This window comes from Remersonia thermophila, chromosome 7, assembly GCF_042764415.1.
Source record: "Remersonia thermophila strain ATCC 22073 chromosome 7, whole genome shotgun sequence".
Taxonomy (NCBI): domain Eukaryota; kingdom Fungi; phylum Ascomycota; class Sordariomycetes; order Sordariales; family Chaetomiaceae; genus Remersonia; species Remersonia thermophila.
In genome coordinates this window covers 1,373,780-1,386,738 of record NC_092223.1, presented here as the reverse complement: position 1 = coordinate 1,386,738, position 12,959 = coordinate 1,373,780, and the positions used below count along the sequence as shown (strand labels likewise).

Genomic DNA, 12,959 nt, shown 5'->3' with positions numbered 1-12,959 from the left:
CGGCCCCACATTGCGGGGGGAACCCGGCTCCACATGCCCACCCACCATTGCCAAGACTTTTGAGAATTCGATCGGCAACCGGCAAGCTTCAAACCACACTTCAAGCCCGCCATCCACCCACCCACCCCCTTCACGACCGCCACTCGACCTCCGAAGCCGACCCGTCGGTGCCCGAGGGAGCCAGGATAGTTAGCGCCAGAGGTGCCTCGAAGACGGGGAGGGAATCCGCCAAACCACCCATCCGCCATGTCGTCCCAGCGCTGGCTTTCGTCGGCCGCGCGCCAATGCCAGACGGCCCTGGCCGCCGCACAACGACAGCAAGCTCCCGCCTTGTCGAGGGCCGCCGCCTTCTCAACCTCGGCGCCCGTGGCCGACTGTGAGTTTGGAACCCTCGTTTTCTTTCTTTTTTTTTTTTTTTGTCCCTTGCTGCTTGTTGCCCTTCACCCTCCTCGCTAACCACCACCTACCCGCCGCAGTCCGCAACCTCAACACCCCCAACACCACCACCTCCGCCGCCGCCGCCGCCAACTCTCCCTCCTCCGCCTCCTCCGCCTCCTCCGCCTCTCCAACATCCCCTCCGGGCAGCCCCCTCCCCTTCACCCGCCCGAGCCGCCGCGTCCGCACGGGCTCCCTCGCGCGCAGCGCCAACGAGGCCCTGCGGGACATGCTCTCGGAGGCGTCGGAGCGCAACGCCAGCCTGGGCCCGCTGTCGGCCGAGGAGCGGCGGCGGGCGCTGGGCCAGTTCGGCCCCGGGTCCGTCGGCGGCGGCAGCCCGACGGCGCGGGCCGTGGCCGAGAACGCCCAAAAGGCGGCCGCGTCGGACGCGTACCTGCGCCAGATGGGCCGCCGCTGGGAGGTCGGCGAGGTGTACTCGCCGCGGGACCTCGAGCCGGCCGAGATGCAAAAGTGGAGGAAGCGCGGGAGCCCCGCGGGGGACGTGGTCGACCTGTTGGGGTTCAACCCGGTGGATAACTACAAGGTAGCCCTCCTTTTTTTTTTTCTTTTCCTTCTTTTCTTGCTACGTACGGGATCCTCGGAAGAACATACCCATGTGCTGACGCTGCTGCTTCTCTTTTCCGCAACAACAAGAACTTTGCCCTCGTCTCCGAGTTCATCACGCCCATGGGCCGCATCAAGCACTCGTCTCTCACCGGCCTGCGGCCCGTCAACCAGCGAAAGGTGGCCAAGATGGTGCGCCGCGCCATCGGGTTGGGGTTGTATCCCAGCGTGCACAAGCACCCGCAGATCCTGCGCCTGAGCCACCAGACCCCCGCCATGTCGGTGCCTCAGTCGTCGAATCCTTCCCAGAATAAGCTGTAGAGGGGAAGGCATAGAAAAATAAAAAGGAGGGTTGGTTGGTTCTTTTGATGGCGATCTGCTGTGCTGCTCTGTACGCATTGTACTTTCTAGAGAGAGGGAAACGGGATGTGGTTTGGTAACAAGAGAGGCGGACAAGATTCCCGGCGATAGAGTCTGTCATTTCGCATGGTGGCATCCCAACCCCCTCCCATACACCCCCCAAGTGTATTTTTCTTTTTGTGTTGTTTGTACGATAGCCTCCCAAAAACCTGCTATATATGTATGCATGACATGATCCAAGCCTCCGCCCCCCGGGCCCCCTTTTGTCCACGCATTTTCTACATCCCTTGACCTGACCTGGAACATTGCCGTTGCTTCCGTCATAGTTGTACATGTACAGAAATCTACACTCCACCGCCCTCGCTCCCCCCCACGCCTTGGTCTTGTTCGGCCACAAACTGCGATCCTACCAAGGTACTGCTCTTCCGGCTACGCCTTCATATCCCGGACAATGTTAAACTTTGTGCCCATGATGGTCTCCTTCCGCCCCTTCTTCTCCAGCTGGGCCCAGATGTCGGGGTACTCGGCGCGGGCCCACGTCTCGAACTGCTCCTTTTGATCCTCGCGCGGCAGCGCGTTGTACGTCACGCCAAGGCTGTGGTTTTGGTTTCGTCGTTTTGCCAAACGTCGTCAGCATGCATGCCAGGATGGTCACACGCGTCCAAAAGAAAAAAAAGAAAAAAAGAAAAAAAGAAAAAAAAGAAAAAAAAGAAAAAAAAAAGAAAAAAGAAAAAAAGAAAAAAGAAAAAAAAGAAAAAAGAAGAAAAAAGAAAAAAAAAAAAGAAAAAAGAAAAAAAAATGAAAAAAATGAAAAAATGAAAAAAAAAAGAGAAAAACTCACGTCATGAGCCCCGGCCCGTAGCCCACGCTCGCCTCCATGCCCCGGATCAGCCTCGTCACCTCGTCCAGGTGGCCGCTCCCCGCGATGGCGCCGCAGTAGGCCCAAAACACCTCGGGCGGGACCTCGAGGTCCATGCGCTGCACCTTTTGCCAGATCTGGCGCGCCGTGCGGTCGCCGTAGGGCTGCAGCTCGCAGGCCCAAAACACAATGGCCAGGGAGCTGTACGAGGGGCCCTCGGCCGAGTGCGTAATGTCGCGCCAAAACTCAATGGCCACGTCGGGCTCCTCGTTGGCCGCGTACGCCATCATGAGGGCGTTGTACAGGCGCGTGTCGAGCTGGATGGACGTGTCCATCTTGAGCATGTTGTGCACCATGCGCAGGCTCTCGGGGTCCGGGCAGCGGCCCAGCCCCTCGAGGCAGGCGACGTACATGTCGGCCGTGGGGCGCTGGGCCGGGTTCTCCTGGGCCCGCATGTGGCCGAACACGTAGGCCGCCATGTCGGGCCGGCGGCGCGCAAAGAAGCCCTCCATGAGGCGGAGGCGCTCCTCGGGCTCCGTCTCGGGGAAGAACTGGCGCAGGAGCTGGTAGCCGTCCCAGGCGCGGGCGGTGCTGACGCCGCGGCGGTCGAGGATGTAGTCGATGAAGGCGCGGCGCACCTGGGCGCGCTCCTCGAGCGAGTACGAGATGGTGTGGACCGAGAGCGTGTCGATCACGTCGTACTGGTTGTCGCTGCGCAGAAACGCCATGCAGAGGGCCACGACGGTTTCGGGCTCGAGCGTGGCGTGCCGCGACTCGAGGTCGGCCGTGACGTCGAGGATGCGGCCAAAGTCGGGCTCGGGGACGGAGCAGAGGGCGCGCAGGTACTTGTTGACGACGGGCAGGTCCTCGTCCTGCCGCGCCGCCACGTCGCCGCGCAGGAACTTGTCGTAGATGGCCTGCACGCCGCCAAAGTCCCGGGCGTCCAGGCGGTAGTCCATCTGCAGGAGGTAGGTCGAGGCGCGCGGGGCGATCTTGAGCTCGGCGCCCAGCGACACGAAGCGCTCGGCGAGGTAAGGGTTCTTCTTCTCGATGGCGGCGGCGACGAGGGAGTCGATGGTGGACGCGCCGGGGCGCGGGGCGTCTTTGCCCTGGCGCACCATGACGCCGATCATGTCCTTGATGTCCTCGACGCCCTTGTCCATGACCAGCACGGCCCACTGGAAGATGACGTCCCACCACTCCTTCTTGGGGTTGGAGTTGATGAGCTGCTCAAAGACGGGCTGCAGCCACTTCTTCTCGCCGTTGCGCAGGGCGAAGCGCATCACCTCGGCGTAGGCCTTGGGGCTGCGCCGCCAGCCGCCGTGCACGGGCTTCTCGAACCAGCGCTTGGTCTCGTCGACGCGGTCGCGCCGCGCGTAAAAGGTGGTCATGATCTCGTGGACGGGCGGCATGTACTCCATCTTGGCCTTCTCGGCCGCCTCCCACTCGCGGAGCAGGTCCTGCTCGCGCCCCTCCTCGGCGAGCCCGCGCAGGACGATGGTCCAGCAGCTGCGGATGCGCTGCACCATGCGCGGCTCGCGCCTGCGGAACTCGGCCAGCCGCCGCGAGGCCTCGAGCGAGCCGCCGCACTGCGTCAGCGCCGTCAGGAGCAGCTCAAAGTCGTTGGTGAGGTCGCGGGTGCCGGCCGCGTCGCGGATCACGTCCTCGTCGAAGCCGAGCTCGCGCATGTGCTGTATCCTCCGCTCGATCTCGCCGTACAGCAGCTGGGCCAGCTCGAGGTGGTGCTCGGCGGTGTGCCGCGGGGGCTTGGTCGCCGTGACCCAGAGGGCGGCGCGCAGGTCGGCAAAGGTGAGGTCGTCGTCGGTCGTCGTGACCCCGTCCGGGTCGGAGTCCGGGGAGAGGAGGTGGCGGAGGAGGCCCACGACCAGCAGGGCCTGGGTCGAGTTGAAGGGGCGCAGCTCGTCCTTGCGCTTGTGCTGGATGAACTGGCGCCAGCCCCTGACGAGCTCGGACCGCGGGGCCGGGCGGGCGCTCTCGACCTCGACCTTGCGGTAGGCGAGCAGGACGTCGTAGCCGGGCTCGATCTCGGGCTCCTTGAGCATGCGCGGGGGCTTCTGGAAGATGCCGAAAAAGGTTCGCCGGGACGGGCGGCGGGCCATGGGCGGCGGGAGAGAGGGAGGGGCGTGGGGAGCATGGTTCAGACGAGAGCGGACGCGCGGGCGGGACAGGGCCGAGACGTGTCGTCGGGAGAGGGCCGGACACGGCCGCAGCAGCAGGCCATGGCGGGCCAGCAGTCCGAGGTACACATTGCGCGTCAAGTGCGACGGCATGGTGCGAGATGGAGAGGTCTAGCGGCCAGCTCTGCGAGGGGGGTTGGGTCAGATATCATCATCCATGCGCCAGCAGGTGGCATTATCAGAGAGATCCAGGGCCAGCATTGGAGGGTCTCTGCGGGCCGGTCATGACCTACGTGCGCATGTTGGGAGACGGTGTGTCGGCCGCGAGAGCGCAGTGAGGCGACCGACCTGGCTCGTGGGCGAGAGTCGACCTGTTTGTCTCTTTTGTTTTTTGGGGGGGAGGGGAGCTCCAAGTCTTCAGCGAACCGTTGGTTGGGGAAGCTTTTTGAAGCTTTTGGCGTTGGAGGGAATGATGCAGTGGGGTTCGTTTTGCCGATTTCAATCCATGACCTCAGGGTAATTTTCCCCGTTCCTTACGGTACGGTACGTTGCGGTAAGGTACCTAGGTTTGCTATCTTGCGTGTTGCATGCTCTGAAAGCGTAAGGTATGGAAGAGCGAATAATACTGGAAAACGCCGTCTCATTCATTCATTCTTTCATTCATCCATTCATTCATTCAGCCACCTTCATCAACCACCACCTCACTTATACCCATACCTCGTAAAGACACTAATCATCCACCTTGCACAGCAACCCATTGATCTTGATACGTGAATGTACCTGAGCCAGCATGACCTCGGAACCCCCAACCATCCTCACCCTCAAGCAATCCTTCCTCACCGCCCAAACCCGCCTCCTCTCTCAACCGCTCTCCCCATCGCCCGCGTGGCTCCATGACAACAAGACCAGCAACGACCCCGAGACCCCATCCCTCCCCGAAAAGGCCGTCCACGATGCCCTCTTCAAACTCAACCACCGCCTCCAGCAACATGCCCGCCGCGTCTACCCTCCGCAGGCCACGCGCCATGTCGCAGAGCAGATCGATCGGCTGTACTGGAACGCCGCGGAGGCGGCCGTGGGGGGAGGAGCCGAGGATGATGAGGGGGAAGATGTCGAGGCGTTACGGCTGGGTGCGGATCTGAGTATGTATTCTCCCTTTTTTTTTTCTCTCTTTTATTCTTTTTCCTTTCTATCCCTCGGGGCTTGTCATGAAACCAAAACCACGGGGTCCGTGGTTTTGCCGTACGCACACGAGTAAGAAAGAATGAACGAGCTAACACGAGGACCACGCAAGCCAACCCCTCCACCATCACCACCCTCCCGCCCGCCTGGGACGACGACCACGACCACGACCCTGCCGCGCGCGAGCAGTACGCCGCGCTCGCCTCCTCCCTGCGCGACCTGGCCGAGCGCAAGCAGCAGGCCGCCGCGCGGGTGGCCAAGCTGCGCCGCATGCGCGCCCTGCTGGAGCCCTTTTCCCCGGCGCCGGCGCCGGCGCCCCGCTTCCGGGACCGCGAGCTCCGGCGGCGGTGCCGACCCCGCGGCGCAGAGCCGGACGGGGACCGGGACGAGGGCCTCGGGGCCGTGCAGGAAAACCTCGTCACCCGCAACGGCGCCCTCGAGAAGGAGCTGCTGCGCATGCGGGTGCTGCTGGCGCGCGTGAGCGGGCGCGCGGAGCTGTTGAGAGAGCAGCAGCAGCAGCAGCAGCAGCAGCAGCAGCAGGCATCCAAGGGACGGAAACGGGGGCGCGAAGGGGGTCAAGCGGCCGGGAAGAAAAACGGCCCGAGGGCAAGGAGCAACGAGTCGCCCTCCACCGCCAGCGCGGGAAGCTTGTTCTCGGAGCGGGCGGCGGCGGCGGAGGACCTGGAGGCGGAGGAGAGGAGAAAGGTTGGCATGCTGCTGGAGAGCTTTTGATCCTTGACGGGGCATTCTCCCTGTCTAGGTATGTTGGTATGACGGTGGTTCGGTTGGCTGGTTGGCTGGTTGCCTGGTTGGGTCTTGGGAAAGGCGTTCGGGGGGGCAGAGGTTGGGTTTCGATCGGTTTTGCCGGCGGGCGTTTCTTGGGGTGCATGGTTGGTGTACTGGGCCTTGAGGAATAGAATAGGTATCCGCACAAGCAGGTACATCTCCCCACAAGATCAACACGACGTTGCGGTGTTCTTGTGCATGCTTCACGCGACGATATCACATCCAGGCTACCAGAAAAATGAGCACGATACGCTGTTGGCGAAAACCGAGCCGTCCGGTGTGTCCAAGCAAGATGGAGAAATACCGTACGTAAGTGATATTAAATGTACACAAGAAATCCCTCCGAGTCGCGTCAGAGTCTTCCCGGCGTTTTTCTGCAACAACACGGAACCCGGAGAAGGGAGACGTGACAGACCACGACCCGGGCGTAACAAGCAAGCAAACCCATGACCATCCAAGTTTCCCGTCCCCCAAACGTCCTTCCTGCCATACTATACACAGATCAAGGCCCGGTCCCCCAAAGCCAGACGAGGCCGCAAACACAACGGCTACCTCACACCAAATTTCTCTCTCCATCTCCCACCCTGCTCCCCTCCTGGACATCACCGCGCGTTCCGCGCGCTCAAACTCGCAAACGCGTCGGGACTGTGCCTCCCATTCGACCACTCCAGGCCCAACGCCATGATGCTGTCCCGGCTGGCATTATGCCTTGCAGCAGCCTCCGCCATGGATGTCGGCGCTGCCGGGTTGGTAGAAGCCGCCCCTGCCGTGGCGAACGGGTTCTTGCTCGCCCCGGGCGTGGCTGTTGCTGTCGCGGCGGGGTTCACCGGGGTGGGTTGTTGAAGTTGCGGTTGCTGCGATGGCTGAGGTGAGGATTGTGGCGCGTGTGTTTGTTGTTGTTGTTGTTGTTGTTGTTGTTGTTGTTGTTGTTGTTGTTGTTGTTGTTGCTGCTGCTGCTGCTGTGTCTGCTGCGTCTGCTGTGTTTGGCCATGTCCCGCATCCTGCCCTGGCAGCTGCGGCTTGGGTGGCGGTGGGTAGTTATACAAGGCCAGGATGGCCGCCTTGTCGGGTCGTTGCAGCGGCTGCTGCAGCGGCTGCTGCATGTAACCGGTCATCTGCGGGACGAGCCCCGTCGGTTGAGGCATTTGCAGGGGGGCCTGTCCTGCATACATTGGTGCTTGGGTCTGAGGCGTCATTTGGTTGAAGAAAGGGTTCGTCGTCGTCTGCGCAGGCATAACCTGTGCGGGTTGCGCGTAATAGATCTGCTGGGCCTGCTCCGGGATTTGCGTGAGCGTTGGCGACTGCGTCATCCTGGTCGGCGATCGTGCGAAAGGGTTGCTGCCGACGGCACCGCCAAATTGAGCCGTGTTCAACGATAGTGGCTGTTGCTGTTGTGGTTGTTGCTGTTGCGGTTGTTGTTGTTGTTGTTGTAGTTGTTGTTGTAGCAGTAGTTGTTGTTGTTGTTGGAGTTGTTGTTGTGGCTGCTGCTGCAACTGCGGTTGTTGCGGTTGCGTCTGCGTTGAAAAGAACGGGTTGTAGTTGGTCGCGGCCGTGCCCGTTGGCTGCGCGAACAAGGGCCCGCCGTTCGTCGCCATGCCCGAGGAGCCCTGAACGCCATAGCCTTGGGTCGCTTGGGGCAACGGCGCCGTCAACGGTCCGGTGAACGGGTTCTGATACCCCGGGCCGGTGGGGTGCTGCGCCAGGCCGCCCGTGTGGTGTGGGAACAGGGGCTGCGAGGCTGGCGCCAGCGTCATGTTCTGGAAGGCCAAGTCCAGCGCCGAAGGCGTCGGCTGCAGGGCCCCGAACGGATTGGTCGACAGGTAAGGGTTCTTGTTCTGAAGCGTGCCGGTCGATTGCGTCGAGAGCGGCTGCGGCGGCGGCGGAGCATCCAGCATGTCGAAGGGGTTCGTGCTCGCGGGGCTGATGGGCCGAGCCCGGGATGCGTCGTTGCCGGCGCTAGGGGTCAAGCTCCGGGTCACGGGCATGGTGGCGGACCTGGCCGGCCCGAGCGATGAGCTCCTCTGGGCGCCTTCGCCGAGCCTGATAAGCGTCTCGATGGCCCTCTCCAGGTTCCAATTGACCCCCTTGAGCACCATCTCGTTCCGATTCTCGTCCAAAAAGCCCATGTCGCGAAGCTTGGTCAGCTTGCGCGTCTTGTCGTCCGCCTCGGCCAGGTCGCGGTCGACCGAAGCGCCAAACACCTGCGACGACCTGTTTCGCAGGGATGGCTCGGGGTTCCGAGGGCTGGCGGGCTCGAGGTGGCTGTCCTTTTTGGATTTGGAGCCGAGGGGGAAGAGGGACGAAGCGGACCGCAGGCCGAAGCGGCTCGGAGGTTTGGGCGGAAGCGGCGGGGGGTTCTCGTCGTCGTCGCCGGTCCCCGAGCGCCGCTTGCTCGTCGACATGGCGCGTGCGACGTACTTTTGGCGGATGAAGCGCTCCATGGCGCTGTCGGCTTCGTCGGCGTCGACGGGCACGGGCGGCTTCTTGCCGTCGGGGTTGTACAGCTTGTTGGAGACGACGTTGCCGACCTTGCGCATGTTCTGGAGGAGCTGGGGTCAGCACGAGGCGAAGCAGGCCGCGGGTCTCGGGATGCTGCCGCTACATACATCGACTTGCTCGTTGGTCCAGCTATCCATGGTCAGCGACTTGACCTTGGACACGTGGGTGCCGAGCTTGCGGTGGATGGTGGCGCATCGCATGCACAGGAAGATGCCCAGCTGCGGTCGAAGAGGTTAGCACGAGTTGCCGATCCTCGTCGGCAGGCTTGCGGAACGCGGGCGGGGAGAGGGGGATGGGGGAAGGGGAGGCGTACGCTCCATGATGCCCAGCCTGGTGTCGCAAGCTTGGTTAGCAACCCGCGAAGCTTCTCATAGGCCAACAACGCCCAGAAAGGGGGGGAGGGGGGGAACGCACTAGGATTCCGGGCATGGCAATCGGCGCAGACATTGTTGCCCGGGACGTTGTTGAGAAGATCCTGAAGGGCCTTCTCGTTGCGAGCCTGCTGGCGCTTGCTGAGAGCCGACGACATGGTGGTTTGGCGTCGCTTAGTCTCTCGAGGGGGGGGGGGGGGCGGTGCCGTCCTCGGATGGATCGCGTCGATGTCGGACGGGACGGGGAGGCGACGAGAGGTTGTAGTTCTTTGTGTGAGAGATTGGAGGTTTCCCAAGTTTCCAAGGGTTCCAGGTTCGAGGGGGGCCACACCGTTCCACGCGACCGTCTCCACCCGAGGGACTGGGGTTCCAGGGGGGAAGGGGGGGGGGGGTTCCATTCAGCCTCTTGGCTTCTGTGCGTCCCATTCCATCCAGCCCAGCAATCCACTTTCGCTCACTTCCAGTTCCAGGTCCAATGGATGGATCCCACCTCACAACCTCCAACCTCCAACCTCCAACCTCCAACCTTTCAACGTGGACCCTTCAACATTCACTAGCGCACCTTCACCTTCGATCCAGCACAACGAACCATGAAATGGATGGCTCGGACCTCTTCACGCAAAGAATATAGAACCTTGCATCGATGCATCCCGGGCCGCTTGGAGACGGATTCGCCCAGGTCTCGCAACTGCCTAGGTAGGTAGGTGGTGTTCGTTCATGAGACCGGGAGCCACCTCGCCCTGCAATAGTACCTGTACGCTGGCGGGAATCGGAACGACCGGACGCAGAGATTGAGACGGAGAGCGCCTGCGCAAGCACCCATTCATTCAGGTTCCTCACCTGGAAGTACGCCGTAAGGTAGTTATTCAAACTCCCGCTTGGAGAGCACGCGCGACGCGAGACACGTGGGGGGCTGCAGCACGCCAAGCCCCTCTCCATTGTAGTACAAGATCTGTCAAGGCCTACTAGGTTGGACCTCCTATACACAGTACACTAGAGGAGGGCTCCCATGGCTGCACGACACCTGGACTCCACCTCCCTTCCCCTATTTCCTCCCAGCCAAACCGAGTTGATTCGCTATTCCAAGCCCAAGGCACGCCTACTGTACAAACATAGCCCAGTGCATGCACCCCTTCCCTTGACGGGGGGAGGAATCTCTACGTCACCAACGCCGAACGCGCCGATGCTCCTGTTGCGTCGAGTGTATGTAGGTATGTATGTATGTATGTAGTTCTGGATGTATGTATGTACATAGCGCACGCCGTCCAGACACCCCAGACACCTCACCTCACAAACCAACACAATTTCTCAAGTGCGTCTATGCTCAGTACATATGCACCCATGTCGCCACCAACCTTGCCTTGTGTACCATGGGTATCAAGTCCTCCTCTGCCTGTCCCCCGCCGCTGGTTCCTTCAAGGCTTTCGACCCAAGACAACATAGAACTTGTGATAGGCGTGCAGGTTGCGGTCAAACATGCTCTTGCGCACATCAACCAGCGCGAGCTATGCCGTAGATCACCATGTCAACAACACCTCTGGGAAAAAATAAGAGAAAGAAAAACAAAAGAGTTTGACTCACCTCAATCTCCTCCACGCTTTTGCCCAAAAACCGACTAAACATGGCATAGCTGAACCCGCTCAGCCCCTCCAGCAAATTCCTCTGCCACATCATGCCCACGTATTTCACCTTTGAATCCCTCGGCCATCCGTTGATGGGTATATTGAACACCACCTCCTTGACGTCGACGAACCCGACGTCGCGCATCCAATCCTTCAGCTCGGGCCCGACTTGCATCTGGCGGTCGGCAAGGCGCGACACGGCCCGGAACTCATCCTCCCAGCGCACAAACGGATGGCCGGCGGCGCGGGCGGCCTCGAGGGAGCCGTCGTCGCACGCCATCTCGACCGGCATCTCCTGGCATTCGAGCCAGCCGCCGGGCTGCAGGTGGTCAAAGGCGCGCTGGATGATTTGGCGGCGCATGTCGGACCAGCAGCCGATGGTCATGCGCGTGTGGATGAAGTCAAAGGTCGGCGGGTAGTCCCTGGCAAGCAAAGGGAGTCAGTCAGCCAGCTACGTGAGAATGGCTCTCCTTTCTTGGATCTGCCTCTCTTTTCCTCTCTCCATGTCTCTCCCTCTCTTTCTTTCTTTCTTTCTTTCTTTCTTTCTTTCTTTCTTGCTTTGTTTCTTTCTTGCTTTCTTTCTTTCGTTCTGTATATATATATATATATATATATGTGTGTGTGTGTGTGTGTGTGTACAAGGCAGTGAGGGAGGAGGAAGGGAAGGGGTGAGAGTTCCTACCAGTCGTCTCCGCTACATACCCCTTTCGTCAGCCCGCGCTCCGCTTTCTCCGGGGTGGAAAAAAAGGAGAGAGAGAGAGAAACGACTTACGAATCCTCAATAAAGAATCTCACATTCGGCGGGACGTACCCAGGCTGGATCGGCGACAAGTCCGTCCCCACAATCTCCGCCTCCGGGTACTGGTCGCCCATCTCGATGGCCCAGGTTCCCGTGCCGGTCGCGATGTCGAGCACTCGCCGCGGCGGGTTGGATCGTGAGAAGGGCGCCAGGTGGATCTGGCCGTCCATGGCCAGCTTGAGAAGCTCGTACTGCTGTTCCATGCGCTCATTTTCGGGCGAGTCGTTGGGGAAGTGGTATGCTGTGGCCGAGTTAGAGACCAGGGGTGAGAAGCTCGAGGGGGGGGGGGGGCAAGCATACAACCGGCACGGTACGAGTGGTACGTCCTTCCGAATTCTTCGTGGAACCTGGCGATGCTCTCTGTGAGCGACGCCGAGTCGCTGGGGGGAGAGGATCAGCACTCTCCCTCTCTGCCACGCATGGAACCAGCCCGCTTCAGAGACCACCTACTACACATCATGAGAGCCGTCCTGGAGGAGAGGGTGTTAGCTGGTTCCGGACGCACGGTACAAAAGGCAAACATTGTACTGTACACCATGCAACCCGAGGACGGTAGAACCAGAACCGTGGGGGTTAGGGTGGTACAAATCATGCTGTACGACGATGGGAACATATATACGTACGTCAGGCTCTATCCGTTTCGAGTCGTCCAGATAGAACTCAAAGGTGAACTGGAAGTTGTCCAGCGGACGGTTCATCGCGAAGGCCATCGTTTTGCTTCTCTGCAAAGACCAGAGATTCTCTCCACCGAGACGGCGATGCCTCCCAAGGAAGGGATCCAAGGTACACGACAGCGGATGGCCGGCAGAGAAAGGAGGAACGTAAGGAAAAGAATGCGCGAGAGCTTGGAGGATCTTCTCTACCAAGCATAAGACAACGTGCGCTACTTGTCGAGGAAGTGATGGCTGGGAAGAAGGCAAAAATAAGGGCAATGTCAGGTCCTGACATGTGGCATTGTCAAAGTCCTATGGATGAGGAAAAAGAAATAAAAAAGGGGGGGAGGGGGTATGAGTGGTGATGATTGCGGCGTCCTTGTCCTGACGACAGCCCGTCGGCTTTGAGGCGGCGCCGTGGCGTGAAACCCTCTCAATCCGCGGTTCCCCCGGGAGGACAGCGAACCCGGCAATCTGGGTCAGAGGGGGCCCGGGAGGTCATTGTGTGACGCGGGGATGCTTGTCCGGAGTGGGTTTGGTGCCTTGCTGGCAGGGTCTTCATTTGGCGGGATGGGTTGAGAGGGGGAAGGGGGGGAGGGGGGGGGGGGGGGTGCGTGTGTGGTAAGTCTCCATCCAGCAAAGCGATTCCGACGACATGGCAGCGGAAACCGATCCGGATGGGGGCGGTCCA

The 12,959-nt window shown here is 60.9% G+C and overlaps 5 protein-coding genes across 5 annotated transcripts; 2 read left to right on the top strand and 3 right to left on the bottom strand.

The window, feature by feature from the left end:
- Nucleotides 1-246: 246 nt before the first annotated feature.
- Nucleotides 247-1,320, top strand: VTJ83DRAFT_7350 (mitochondrial 37S ribosomal protein bS18m; the record flags this gene model as incomplete). The annotated part of the gene is made up of 3 exons (XM_071014163.1): nt 247-376; nt 477-979; nt 1,090-1,320. 3 exons carry the CDS (start codon nt 247-249, stop codon nt 1,318-1,320), a joined length of 864 nt encoding a protein of 287 aa, XP_070863567.1.
- Nucleotides 1,321-1,788: 468 nt separating this feature from the next.
- VTJ83DRAFT_7349 (uncharacterized protein) lies at nt 1,789-4,509 on the bottom strand (the record flags this gene model as incomplete). The annotated part of the gene is made up of 2 exons (XM_071014161.1): nt 1,789-1,954; nt 2,201-4,509. 2 exons carry the CDS (start codon nt 4,507-4,509, stop codon nt 1,789-1,791), a joined length of 2,475 nt encoding a protein of 824 aa, XP_070863566.1.
- A 637-nt stretch (nt 4,510-5,146) lies between these two features.
- VTJ83DRAFT_7348 (uncharacterized protein) lies at nt 5,147-6,270 on the top strand (the record flags this gene model as incomplete). Its single annotated transcript, XM_071014160.1, has 2 exons — nt 5,147-5,498; nt 5,651-6,270. The coding sequence occupies 2 exons, from the start codon at nt 5,147-5,149 to the stop codon at nt 6,268-6,270; spliced, it is 972 nt and encodes a 323-aa protein (XP_070863565.1).
- A 656-nt stretch (nt 6,271-6,926) lies between these two features.
- Nucleotides 6,927-9,352, bottom strand: VTJ83DRAFT_7347 (uncharacterized protein; the record flags this gene model as incomplete). Its single annotated transcript, XM_071014159.1, has 4 exons — nt 6,927-8,864; nt 8,931-9,041; nt 9,137-9,153; nt 9,238-9,352. 4 exons carry the CDS (start codon nt 9,350-9,352, stop codon nt 6,927-6,929), a joined length of 2,181 nt encoding a protein of 726 aa, XP_070863564.1.
- Nucleotides 9,353-10,609: 1,257 nt separating this feature from the next.
- On the bottom strand, nt 10,610-12,325 carry VTJ83DRAFT_7346 (uncharacterized protein; the record flags this gene model as incomplete). Its single annotated transcript, XM_071014158.1, has 7 exons — nt 10,610-10,699; nt 10,776-11,238; nt 11,499-11,510; nt 11,589-11,856; nt 11,916-11,995; nt 12,066-12,085; nt 12,239-12,325. The coding sequence occupies 7 exons, from the start codon at nt 12,323-12,325 to the stop codon at nt 10,610-10,612; spliced, it is 1,020 nt and encodes a 339-aa protein (XP_070863563.1).
- Between the last annotated feature and the right edge of the window lie 634 nt (nt 12,326-12,959).